This window comes from Chlamydotis macqueenii, chromosome 8 (genome assembly GCF_036417535.1).
Source record: "Chlamydotis macqueenii isolate bChlMac1 chromosome 8, bChlMac1.mat, whole genome shotgun sequence".
Lineage (NCBI taxonomy): Eukaryota > Metazoa > Chordata > Aves > Otidiformes > Otididae > Chlamydotis > Chlamydotis macqueenii.
The window spans coordinates 36,863,444-36,876,716 of record NC_141563.1 but is presented as its reverse complement, the minus strand read 5'-3'; the positions used below and the strand labels follow the sequence as shown (position 1 = coordinate 36,876,716).

At 48.1% G+C, this 13,273-nt stretch overlaps 2 protein-coding genes across 3 annotated transcripts in view; both read left to right on the top strand.

The window, feature by feature from the left end:
- NEGR1 (neuronal growth regulator 1) overlaps positions 1-3,568 on the top strand; it is a 726,879-nt gene extending 723,311 nt beyond the window's left edge. The window contains exon 8 of the transcript XR_015259134.1: positions 3,508-3,568. The gene's annotated coding sequence lies outside the window, so the exon portion shown is untranslated. The remainder of the gene's footprint in view (positions 1-3,507) is intronic.
- Positions 3,569-5,306: 1,738 nt separating this feature from the next.
- Positions 5,307-13,194, top strand: RPE65 (retinoid isomerohydrolase RPE65). 2 transcript variants are annotated; one of them, XM_010127306.2, is made up of 14 exons: positions 5,307-5,356; positions 6,054-6,136; positions 6,504-6,654; positions 7,208-7,315; positions 7,406-7,547; positions 8,201-8,348; positions 8,635-8,716; positions 9,063-9,195; positions 9,318-9,457; positions 9,984-10,113; positions 10,889-11,003; positions 11,107-11,201; positions 11,309-11,420; positions 12,536-13,194. In XM_010127306.2, the coding sequence occupies exons 1-14, from the start codon at positions 5,346-5,348 to the stop codon at positions 12,685-12,687; spliced, it is 1,602 nt and encodes a 533-aa protein (XP_010125608.2). In that variant the 5' UTR covers positions 5,307-5,345; the 3' UTR covers positions 12,688-13,194. The 2 variants fall into 2 exon arrangements, 1 of the variants encoding a protein (XP_010125608.2); XR_015259165.1 differs by having other exon boundaries at positions 5,328-5,356; positions 11,124-11,201; positions 12,536-12,668.
- Positions 13,195-13,273: the final 79 nt, after the last annotated feature.

The window sequence follows — 13,273 nt, the reverse complement described above, 5'->3', positions numbered from 1 at the left end:
TGAATAGAATCAGAATACACTAAATTTCCCTATTTTATTTCCAGAGTTAGAGGTTTGCTTATTAATTTGCTTATTAATTAAGTCCCCAAGCAAGTGTTTTCATAAATAACATTGCGGCTTAATATTTAGACAGATATGCTCCAGGCAAAAAACTAAAAAGTCACAAGTGGTGAATGATGTTACTGGGCTGGGAAAGAAATGGGTGCTTTTCTCCCTCATATTTGTATCTATCAAAAAACAAGCCTGAAATCCTTTTGTTTGTGTTCCCAAACAGACACTGATAACATGTAGGAGTAAAGCCTAGGCAGTCAAGGGAATTTTAAGTGAGATTTAATGAAAAAAAATATCCCTTTACTCTTAACAGGGCACAGATAGTATGGCGTACTGCAAAGACGGATGAGCCTTGAAGGATTCAATGAAACGTTTATATTAGAGGTATTGTCATTTTGGAAAGATGTGATTTGTAACTATAGTCAACTGACACACCAAGCGCAGGCTCCGTGAGACCTATGGGTACTGCTGCTTGTGATCTGGAAACAAGTTATTTATGGTCAGGTTTTATAGACCCTGTCCTGCAAGAAGGAGCACGCATGGATCTGCCCCTCCATCTGAAGACAACTCTCATCACCTTGTCATCTGTCCAAGGAGAAGAGAACGTGATGGCAGGGGTCAGAAACGGCGCTGGTAAGGGAGCAGCTGCCTCCATGGGCAGGTAGGAAGCAGGGAGATCAGTTGCTAAGTAATGCAGGTGGACTGATTTGATACGAGCAGCTACATTCCTTGGGGGGAATGGGACCACCATGTTAAAATACAGCTTCTGTCAATTCTCTTGTCACTAGCCGGTATTTTTTGTATATTCCAATACTGTGCCAGAACTCTTCCTTACTAGTAAGGAACAACGTATATCATCTTTACGTGCTAGTCGCGCTGGGTGTTACTAGCCACGTGGCTGCAGTGCAGGACACGGTTGTTAACTGTTTGCACATTGCTGCGCTTGAGCTTCTCAGATTTGTTGGCCCACAGTCCAAGCTGTGGCCTCGCTCCCGCATAACCTAAGCTGGTGGACTTCTCCCTGCGTGATACTTTCACGCTGCTCTTAAGTCAAAGGTTTCTTTAAAGCTCATGATGTCACAATCAATGTGCCATACACTGAAACCATTCTGCGTTTGAGGCAGTGTTGGAATTGATGTTTGTTGCGAGGAATGTGTGTTTGTGTTACATTTCAATTGTAATGTTGCTTCTAGATAAATCTTAAACTGTCTGCTTGTTTTGGCTATGTTTGCAGAAAAGCGGAGGGGACGTACTGCAAGCCTTGCACTGCAGAAGGTACATTTGAAGTCCAAATTTGTTTTCAATTTAAGGGTTTTCTTATTAAGCAGTTTTGTGCTTTATGGAATCAGATATTTTAGAGATGAGTGCCTTTCCTCTGTGTCAGCTGTTTGGTTGTCCATTACCTTATTCTGTTATCTTACACCCTTCTGAGCTGTGCAGTGTAGGCCTATCCATTGTGCTTTGTGGTGCCTTGCCCATTCCTCGGACAGGAAACGGAATTGTCACTGTACCTGCACATGCAGCCTCTTACAGTAATTGTCATAAAACCCATCATCAAAATTAAAATTAAAGCGAATCTCAACTCCTCATCTCTTTACCTGGTTTGTGGTTGGTTGGGGAGGCTCTGTAACAGACTAGTACAAGTTCATACGCTGTGTCAGACACCTCGGCGGTGTGAATGAGGCTCTTAGCTGAGGAGTGCCGCTCTCGGGTTTGACATCTTGGTGCAGAAGTGCTAGAGCCTGCAACTGCCAGACTGCACTTCCATTCTTTTGGGTTGCTCTCTCCTCTCTGGAAAAATAAGGGAAAACCACCTTTCCGTTCTGCACCCGACACTCTGTTGTGTATATACATGCAGCACACTAGCCTTATTAGTCTTTACAGGAGTGGTGCAGAAATTTACTTTCTGATAACTGGGGTGCATCTGGCACAGTACCTACTTTGCAATATACCATTTTGCTTTTTTCTTTATGAGGAGGAAGGCTTTGTAAACGGAAAACCAAAGTTAGCCCAGTTTTATCCTTTATTAGTAGTGCTTTAATGTCCTGTGGGTAACCGTACTGTTGCATAGCAGGTCACAGATGTTCATTCTCTAACACCTGTAGTCAACTGCTTTTAAAAATCCAGTACCTGCTGAAACCTGCTTCTAATTATTCTCAACCTGGTAAGTGTTGCATAAATGCTTTGTTTATTTATGTGTTCCAGTTAAGCAACTTAATAAGCGAGAAGCTCACATTTCTTAGGATTTAGCTTTCAAAGGACTGCCCTCATTATTCAGAGTTCTTGATCCATGTTATTTAATGTTCCCTTCTAAGGTTTTGACAGAACTTAAAAAATGTGAATAAACAGAAAAATTTACTAGCTATGGGACAGTGAAACCACTGCAAGTGAATGACACACATAAATCTAAATTTAATCTAAAACTTCCTTGAGCTATCACTTTCTCTTGAGTGAAGTCTTTTACTGGAAGATTTTTGTATTTTCTTCATATTGCAAAAACTGCAATTCTGTATGGGGAGCTGTTAATCTGAAGGGAATTCGCCGCTGCCTGTAATCTGTCAGTTGTGTACACTGTGGTGTAGCAGAACTGCCCGTTCCCTGCAGCGTAGTCTTGTTCACACACTGTGGCTCCTTAACTTTTCATTATGCAAAAATCAAGCTCATATGAACTGTTTAGACCTTTTTTTTTTTTTTTTTTTTAAACCCACTTAAAATGGATTACATTTCTTTAAAAGCACGTTCAGCGCAGCTGTGATTTCCAGCGCTGGTTATCTCTCGTGAATCCTGCCTTGGGCGAGCGAGAAGCTGTTCACTCAGCGTGCCTGATTCTGGTGTGCTGCCATCGTTGGCTGTTTCGGTTCTGAATGTGTGCTTACTGGTTTGCATGCACAGATCCAAACTCTTTTCTCTTTTGCTTAAGTGTTTTTGAGCTATTTTTTGTGATTGCTGTCTGCAACACCACCTGGGCTGCTGACAATCAGAGGAAAATAAATGCGTCGCCTCCCTTTCTTGCAGAGAAAGGCAGGATGAGGTGCTTAGCAGCACCTTTTTTGCTAATTAATGCTAATAACTCACTTTTAGTTGTATCAGTTGCAAGGAGGAGCAGTTTTACAATGCGTTAGTAGGTTATGTGCTGTCTTACGCTCTCTTGGTGTCAGACCAGCCGAGTTGCCTGGCCTAGTACTGGTTGGTGTGTGTTGGCACCTGGCGGCTCCCAGAAAGCAACTGGTAGGAAACAGCCAGGAGCTTACAGGGACAGAATGTTAAAGGCCAATCTCAGCGTTGCGTCGTGATGCATCTGTGTGCAGATAGAAGTGGCAAAACTAATACTTGAAGGGCAGAGAGGGAAAGACTGAAAATCATAGGATCGTAATTTTGGTGGGAAGGGACCTTCAGAGATCATTTATTGTAGAATGACAGAATTTGAGTGGGAAAGGACCTTCAAAGCCCACCCAGTCCACCCCCCCTGCAAGGAGCAGGGACATCTCCAACCACATCAGGTTGCTCAGAGCCCCGGCCAACCTGGCCTGGAATGTTTCCAGGGATGGGGCATCCACCGCCTCTCTGGGCAACCTGGGCCAGTGCCTCATCACTCTCAGCATAAAAAAATTCTTCCTTGCCACCGAGTCCATAGGCCTGGACCATGCTCAGTGCTGGTGAGGTGCAGGAGGAGAAAAACTTGACTGCTGGTGTGTGGGGCCAGGGACATTTTGGGATCTCTGCCTCCTGAGCCACTGGAGGAGGATGAGTCTGGGGAAGATGCTGTTGCCATGGAAACACTGGATTTTCATTACACCAAAGATTAGGACGCTGCTTTGAATCCTTATCCTGGGATTAATTAAAAATATCTGTCTTATTTGTACTGCTAAGAGGCCTTGAGTTTGCACTCAAATTTATATTGAATGTATTTATTGCTGGGATGCTTCCACAGATAAATTCCCATGTAATTGATGTTGTTTCATAGGAAGGGTTAATGGGAGCCTTCAGTCAAAGAGCTCAGGGAGGCTCAGCTCTGTATCCTGGTTTTCAGTTGGAAGCCTTAAATGAACCCTCAGCCCAAAAGGAAACACTCCATCTTATACAGAGGAAAGGAACAAAACCAAGGCAGAAAGAAGCCAGCCTTTCACTGACTGGCTGTAGAGCAGATCGAGCACGGCGGCTGTCTAGTGTCCCGTTGTGTCCTTTCACCACTGCTTGGATCACTGGAGCCCAGCCTCTGTTTGTACGGGAGGAGTGCCCGAAGGTATGTGGAATTACGAAATGTTGTCCCGTGCCATGGGCTGCCCATGAGCGGGAGAGCAGTAAACTTTCTAATCCCATTAATCTTTGAAATTACTCCTTACAACCTCATTTTTTTTCATGTCCACCCTTACCAGAGGTGGTTTCTTAAAGTGATTTTCAGGCCATTTCTGACAGCGGCTGTGCTGTGTGTAAACCAAACGATGACGAGGTTTGGCGTCTTTCTGAGTGTGTAGGGCTGTTAACACCCCATGTTTAAAAAAAAAAAAAACCAGCTACTGTATGTGCATTACATCTGAAGAAATCGGCCTTAGGCAGCGACTAGAGCTGCTGGCATGTGCCACCATACTGAAAGACACCGAAGTAAAGCGAAGGGAAATGCTGGCGTTAAGCAGAGAGCGATGTACAGCGACAGTAAGGGCGTGATCGCGGATGCTGATGCTCCCCAGTGCCCTCCCGGCTGGTGGGTGGTGCTTTAGCCTTGCTGTACTTGACACCAACATCTTATTTCTTAGCATCTCTAATGTCATGTCATTTCCAGGTGGAGCACCCATCCTGAGTTGGCAGGCCAGTGCAGAGGAGCGCTTGGTTACGCGGGATCGAGGCGCCTTTGCAGGAAGGAGCGGTTTCTTGCTGCCCTGGCTCTGTGTTGGAGCTGGGAGTGTCTCCCTGCGGCACAGGGTGCCGGTGAAGAGCTGAGCGGCCGTGCCAAGTGCCCAGCGTCACTCCAGCACGCTCCGTTTCACTCCTTTCTGGTTAGTGTTTTGTTGGCTTTTTTTCTTTTTTCTTTGTAATCACTTCTGCTTGGGAAGAATTTAGGTCTCAGAAAAACACTCAAAGCCCTTTTTTGTGTGAGCAGCAAGACAAAAGCTCTCAAAGCCTGGGGAGGATTTTGGTGGTGAAAGCTTGCTCTGTTCCCGAGGTGTGCTCATTGGCGGGGGCAGTTTCGGGTGTGGGGCTCCCCTTGGCAGGGCGCAGCGCCCCATAAATACCCAGCACACAGCTCTCACTCTGCGCTGGGCTGCCGGAAGCTCTGGTCCTTCATCAGGGAGAAAATGTACAGCCAGTGAGTATCCCCGTGGGCTTTCTTGTGTACGAGCAAGTCACCGATGGCCATCGCGGTGCAGCGTTGGCTGGGGGGCTGCTGCGAGGCTGGGGAGGGGTCTCCGTGCCTGGGGGTCTGTGCTGGTGCACCCCATGCTGAGGCTGATTCTAGTCCGGGGGAACAGATTCGCTTCCAAGTACCAGAGGATGGTCCATGTGGAAGGACAGCCTGTGTCTGGTGCATCTTCATGGGCTCTGCAGTAGATCAAATTTGGAACCTAAAAGATAATTCTCAGCTACGCACTCAAATACGTTTTGCTCAAAGAAAAGAGGAAAAAAACCCTAAAGAAATACTTATCCAAGACCTGGGAGATACAAGTTGGATTTTGCTTCCTGTTGCTTCAGGATATCCTGAATTTGTCTGTTGGGTGAGGGTGTTTTTGCCTGCGGGGCTGTGGCACAGGCTGTCCCGTTGGTATTCCCTATTCCTCCATCACGCGCTTGGGCTCGGGGTCCGGATGGTTCACAGGCATCTGCGGTAGCTGGTCAGAGCCCTGGAGGCCTTTCCCCCCAAGAAGGCTGGAGCTTCTCCCTCCTGACCTCTCAAGTTATTTGCAAGTCGCAGATCGATCCATCCAGAAAAGAAACCCCTTCCCTTGGTGAGCGTTTCCAAAGCTGTCCCCAAACTGCGCTAACCCCAGGTCTGATGGCCCTTTCAGAGTCGAGCATCCTGCTGGAGGCTACAAGAAGCTCTTTGAGACGGTGGAGGAGCTGTCCTCTCCAGTGACCGCCCACGTCACAGGTTGGTGTGGGCTCCCCCATCTCCTTCTGCCCAGCTTTTGTTCTCAGGAGCTCCTGGGCTACCACGGCTCAGGGGCTTTACAGGGGCTGGAGCAAAGGGTCACAGGTGAAGACCTGACAGGGCTGGTATGAATTGGGGTGGAGGAAGGGATGGGGGATCTTTAAACATCTCAATACTGAATGTCTTGGTCTACAGTAGGCATGTAGGTGAAGAAAATAACATTGTTTTTCTCATGCATGTTTAAAGCTCAAGTTTAATAAACATTTTTAAAATAGTTTCAAATTTTGTTCTCTGTTTTGGTGCAATAAAAACTATTTGGTCTGATTTGCCATGTGCTGGGCGCATACTGATGCTGCTTCTTCCGTAGGCAGGATTCCCACCTGGCTGCGAGGAAGCCTTCTGAGATGTGGTCCCGGCTTGTTCGAGGTGGGTGCGGAGCCCTTCTATCACCTCTTTGACGGCCAGGCGCTCCTCCACAAGTTCGACTTCAAGGAGGGGCACGTCACCTACCACCGAAGGTACGTGGCAGTTTTCCAAGGAAAAAACCCAAATAACGAAGCATTTGCTCAGCTGTAAGCGCTGGGAACGGGCTCCGCTGCCCAGCATGTGGGAGGCACCGGTTATTTCAGGTCTGTGCGGTTATTGGAAGAACGCTGAGATCACTGAAACCAGCTGAAAATAACCGAAACTTACTCAGAGTTAGCAGAAATGCAACTTTTTGTGCAGGTTACAAAACATCTGGGAGGGAGGGCTGGATATAGCTGCAGCCAGTGATAGAACTATGACGTATCTGAAAAATGAGATGTGTTTTCGTTAGAAGCTGCCGAGGTATCAGCTTTCGGGTGTTTGGCACAGAACATTCAGACAAAGTGCTGTATTTCCCATCAGCTTCAGCTCTCCACTACCTGTCCCTTCCCAGGGCCGCGGTGCCTTCAGGTGTAACACAAGCCGCGGGGACCTGAGGCTTTCAGAGCTCTCAAGAGGCCCATCACAAGGGTTTTTGTATTCTAAATGCATAGCCCATTGCTTTTTTATGGCCACACCTGCAACGTGCCTTCTCGCCCTCCCCAGGTTTGTCAGGACTGACGCTTACGTTAGAGCCATGACCGAGAAGAGGATCGTGATAACGGAATTCGGCACCTACGCGTACCCAGACCCGTGCAAGAACATCTTTTCCCGGTACCTCGGTGTTGTAGATGTTGCAGCGAAGCCCTACGGTGCTTCCACTTCTCAGAAGCCCCTGACTGCCTGTCTGTTTTCTCCGCTCAGGTTTTTTTCATACTTCAAAGGTGTGGAGGTCACTGATAACGCCCTTGTTAATGTCTACCCTGTCGGTGAAGATTACTACGCCTGTACTGAGACAAACTTTATAACCAAAATTAACCCAGATACGTTAGAGACAATTAAGCAGGTGGGTCTTTGTGCTGAGCTTCTAAGTACATCGAGGAGTAAAACAAAAATGGAAATGTTTAATAACAGCCTCTTGCAACAAGGCAAGAGTTGGGGTTTGTTGGGGAGATGATGGAGAAGCAGCCAGCTGTGAGAGTTAACGGGAGCAGAGTCAGAACGAGCTTGTAAATGAGCCCACTGCTGCTGCTCTGAGTAATATCTAACTGGGAGGTGGTGGGGGTCTGTGGTCCGTATCCTCGTGCTTGGGTTGGCATTTGCAAACGGGAGCCAAAGGGGGTGGCAGCCAAGGGCTCCTCCTAGAGCTCTGCTGCTGCCTTCACATACGTTGTCAGAGCTGAGCCACATTTAGCCTGGGGACCTGTACGTGACACAGAACACGTTTTGATGTTTTTCTTTGCTGTGTTACCAATGTCTGGCCTGTGGAGCCTTTCCTTTGGACCCCAGGATCCCAAATGTCTCCCCATACGCATGTCAGCTCGCCTGACCCTCTCAAATTGTTTGGCTTTGCCGCTCTCCTCCTTGTCAAAATCAACGGTGATTCAGGCTTAGAGAAGAACTTCCCATGTCTGGAGCAAGGACGTATTGATCTGCGATGCGGAGTTGGTGACTTCCCACCTCCAGAAAGCTCCTGACTTTCTCCATCTTCTTCTCCAGGTGGATCTCTGCAAATATGTGTCCGTCAACGGGGCAACAGCTCATCCCCACATTGAAAATGACGGGACAGTTTACAACATTGGCAATTGCTTTGGAAAAAACTTTTCACTCGCCTATAACATCATCCGGATTCCTCCGCTGCAGGCAGGTCAGTTAATCCCACCTCTGAGCAAATGGAGAAAATCTTGTCCTATAAATCACTTTTTTTATCCTTCAAATGAGTTTTATCATCAAGTTACTTTAAAAAAAAATCTTCTTTAGATTTTATTTGCTTTTTAAACTAACAGAAATGTCATCTTTAAAATGCTTCAAAGTGGTTTTTAAATCATTAACTTCCTTTACGTTAAAGGCAGAAACTTGCTGGGTAACCGCTACAAATACCGAGTAAGTGTGGGTGAAAGTTCCTCCGTAACCCCTCCGCTCTCCTGTTCCAGACAAGGAAGACCCGATGAACAAGTCGGAGGTGGTGGTGCAGTTCCCCTGCAGCGACAGGTTCAAGCCCTCTTACGTTCACAGGTAACGTTTCCTGGGGTCAGCTGAAGAGAGGGACACTGCTCGCGTGCGCCGTGCAGCGCGTTCCCACAGCAGAGTCCCCTTTCATTTCTGCAAGCGCACAAAGGTGGCATGCGCAGGTACAGCATCGCTGGCGTGGCACGCTCTGCGGAAGCGGCACGCAGGGCTTGTTCTTGCATGTAATCAGCAATTAAAATTAGGTGATTTACCAAAATCAGGGTGTTTATATTCCTGCCATTTTAAGCGAGGATCTGTGTGCTATATTCAGTGCTTAAGACGAGCTACTACGCGGGGTTTGTCCAAAGGAACCACAGTGAGCTTGACGTGCTCCCTGAACGTTTCCCAACAGCTTTGGGCTGACCTCGAGCTACATAGTGTTTGTTGAAACACCTGTGAAAATCAACCTCCTCAAGTTCCTCTCCTCCTGGAGCCTCTGGGGAGCCAACTACATGGACTGCTTCGAGTCCAACGAAACCATGGGGGTAAGTGGCTGCTCATACCAAACTGGGATGTACTGGGCAGCCAGCCCCAGACTGGGAGGCCCATCATATCAGTTTCACCTTCGTTTCTCTGAGCCTAAACCAAGCTGCTGCTTGCTGTTCAGGTCTGGCTCCATGTGGCAGAGAAAAAGAAAGGCAGGCTCCTCAACATCAAATACCGCACCTCGGCCTTCAACCTCTTCCACCACATTAACACCTACGAAGATAACGGATTTCTGATCGTCGACCTCTGCACCTGGAAGGGGTGAGTCCTGCTGGTTCCGAGGGTCCCTGCGGCATCGCGCCTCCCCCTGCACGGGCTGGTGGGGGCCAGCAGGGCCCCGGCAACAGACACGCCGGTACCGTGCCGGCATTTACAGTTCTTCATTTGCATCTTTAATAAATGTTAGTGAGTAGCCAAGGGCTGATGCTATTTCGGCTCCTGGGGCTGCAATGAGCAGGATCTGGTTGAGGTTTGAAAGCTGCTTTTTGTGTTAATGCCAAGGAACGTGGCACCGAAATGGTGATGCCCAACCCCATGTTGGCTGCGTGGCCAGGGTGCCCTGAGCCGAGCTTATCCCAGCTGCTGCCGCAGGGCGCTCAGGGTGAAATCCAGCAGCTGCCAGGCTTTCCTGCAGGGGAACTGGTGCCCACACACAGCTCATTTCTGCTGAGGAGCTGGACTGGGACTCATCTTATTCCATTAAATTTTAGGAAAAAAACATCTGCATTGGATGCCCACACTTGCAAATGACATCTTTGTTTCTGTCTGTGACCCCGTTTTTGTGCAGGTTTGAGTTTGTTTACAATTACCTCTACTTAGCCAACTTACGAGCAAACTGGGATGAAGTGAAGCGACAGGCAGAGAAAGCCCCGCAGCCCGAGGCCCGCAGATACGTGCTGCCCCTCAACATCGACAAGGTACCGGCGCAGCGCCGCTGCAGCTGCCAACAGGGCTTGGGGACGCCGGTGTCTGCCCCACTCCTCTGCAGGGCTTATGGCCATTAATTTAATTCAAATTAAACCTTTTAATGAGGGGACAGCACTCAAAGTATGGGTCTTCAGAGAAACTTTTACTTTTCTTTAGCTGATCAATGATATTCTATTTTATTTCCCGTATGTTGCTGTTCAAAGCAGAGACTGTGGGGTAGCAGTTAATCCTGGAGGGTGCAGCTGCTGGGAGCAGAGAAGGGAGTGGTTAAATCTTCCAGCCCCAGCCCACGGCCAGCCTGGTGCAAAGCTTGCTGGCTTGCGGTTGCTGCAGTTTTTTTTCCAGCAACCCTGCTCATGGTCACTGGCCGGTGGGCTGTGGGCCGCTGGGGGGACGCAGGTCTGCTGAGCTGCTCACAGAGCTGCGAAGCTCACGAGCACCCCTGCTTGAGTTGGCAATCAAGAAAAACGTGCAACCCCCCGTGGCAGTGCGTAATTAAAACCTGTGGATGTCTTATGAAGGGGAGAAGTTATGCGTGCTCTTACGAGCAGGGGAAGGCTGACATATGGGCTGATTTTAGCAACAGGCACTCTCACTGTGTTATCACTAATGCAGAAAATGGCGGCAGCAGCCGTCCCCAGGCAATTCTGCAGCTTCCTGAGGCTCTGCTGCACATCACTGCTCAACGCAGCTTGCAACAGGTCTCTGCAAATAGACTAAGAAATCTCTTTCTCCATTTCTCGTGGGTATTTTTCTTTGTCCCAGGCCGACACGGGCAAGAACTTGGTCACCCTGCCCTACACGACAGCTACGGCGACGCTGCGCAGCGATGAGACCATCTGGCTGGAGCCAGAGGTTATTTTCTCAGGGCCACGCCATGGTAAGAGGACAGCCCTGAAGCACAGCCAGCAGCAACGCGAGTACCCCCTGCTCTCCACGTCCCACTAATCCTCATGCATGTATTTATTTATTTTTTATTGTAGCCTTTGAATTTCCACAGATCAATTACAAGAAATATGCTGGGAAACCTTACACATACACGTACGGGCTGGGGCTGAACCACTTTGTCCCAGACAGGGTAACTATCCACGGGCGGGTGAGGCACGTCCTTTCCATGGGCTTTCTTTTTAAGGACAAGAAAGACCATTTCTGAGATGTGGGGTTTTGGGTTTTTCCCACCTTTAGCTTTGCAAGCTGAACGTTAAAACAAAGGAGACCTGGGTGTGGCAGGAGCCGGATTCATACCCATCGGAGCCGATCTTTGTTTCCCATCCGGATGCCCTGGAGGAAGATGATGGTAATACTTTAATCATAATTTAAAATGAAAAAAAAGATTTTATTTTGGTCAACGGCAGCGTGATTTGAAAAGCCTGTAGCTGCTGGCCCGGGGAGCTGTCTGCGAGGCTGGGCCAGAGGCAGGCAGCTCCCAGGCGGGACGTGCCTTGTTCTAACGCTGGTGGGAAGGTTCCGAGGAGAATGTGGGAAAACTAAGACACAACAAAAACAGAGGAGGAGAGATTCAAACAGAGGTTTAGGTGATCTATTGTCCTCACTTCCTAGCCTTTTTCCATTAGGAATGAATTGTATTCATGCCAAGCCCTGTGTGCATTTCTTCGCGCATCCCCAGCCCTGTCCCCACTTTTGAAGGTGAGTGGCAGCACTCGGCCTCAGAGGGTGTCCGCTTATTCCCTGAATTCCTCATCTCCAAGAGGGATTATGTGAAAGTGGGAGAACTTTTGGCTCTGCTGAATTTAAGAGCCAGCTCTCACTGGTTTATAGTGAGAGGTTTGTATTTCAGAGCCAAAATACTTCACATTTCAGAGTAAAATTTCAGATTATCTGTTCCCAGTTCAGGAAAGTGCTTATGCGGGGGCTGAAGTTCCACTGAAATGTAAAGGGCTTCAGCTTGTTCTTCAAAGGTTTCCTTAACTGAGGCAGACAACGTGCATTTTAGGAATATGTTGGCGTCTCCCTCGCTTCCTGGGACTCCAGCTCCTACAGCAGCACTTTCCGAAAGCTGCGTTAACCCCGGGCTGTGCTCACAGTTCTGTCATCTTCCCCAAGGCTGTGTTTGCTGTCACAGACTGTGGCATAGGCCTCTTCCCATGTTTGTCGTCAGCCCCTGCAGTAGCTTTTCCAAATAAAAACATTTCTCACAGTTTTAAAAAGAAACTCTATAGCAGCTACTGTGCCACAGCACTCCAGGCTGGCAAGCCGATGACGGCAAGAACCCAAAACAGCACGAGAAATAAATAAACCACCTCACAGCCTACTTCAGAACTGATGGCCGTGCAATGGTAACGGGATTTACCGGCCTTCTGTGTGCGAGTGGCTGCTCCGACCTTGTGCAGCCCCAGGGAAGGACGCAGAGCACGCACCTGGAACAGCCGGGGTGTTTTTCTCGCCTGCCAGGGGTTGTGCTGAGCATCGTGATCAGCCCGGGCGCGGGGCCAAAGCCTGCCTACCTCCTCATCCTCAACGCCAAAGACATGAGCGAGGTCGCCAGGGCTGAAGTGGAGGTGAACATTCCTGTGACTTTCCACGGGCTCTTCAAAAGAGCGTGACTGCTGCCTGCAACACGTCACACTAGGTTTCTTCCAGCTCCAAAAAGGTGCCGTCTCCGTTTACAAGCACTCAATGGACCTGAATTCCCTCAACATCTCTTTTTATTTGTATGGCTACTTAATTAAGATTGAGCATTTCAGTTTTGTGGATGATTCTTCAAAATACTTAACCGGGTGTTTTTCCAATACACCCCTTGGCATAACTTCCAGATGCACAGTGCTAAGAACTAGCTGTTAAAACAACTGGGAGGAGTTTTTTGTTTTTACAAAGTTAAACTTTGCAGCTGCAAAAATCCACCCTGGCAGGCTGTGCAGCAAGCAGCATTTTGTCCTCTGAGGCTGAAAACTGCACACACTAGCTTATGTGTTTTCTCTTCCCCACTTCTTTTGTCAAGGTGCAGTTTGAGTTCTGGATTTTGTGCTAAAGCAGGAATACTAAAAAAAAAAATCAAGGAAATGTTACCGCTTGGGATGAATATGCTTCCTTAGCGTGCTATAGACTCAGCTTAATCCTTCCTTTTCACAAAATAAATTTTCAACTAATGTAGTAAGAGAGGCTATGGTTCAAATTACAAACTTATTGCTA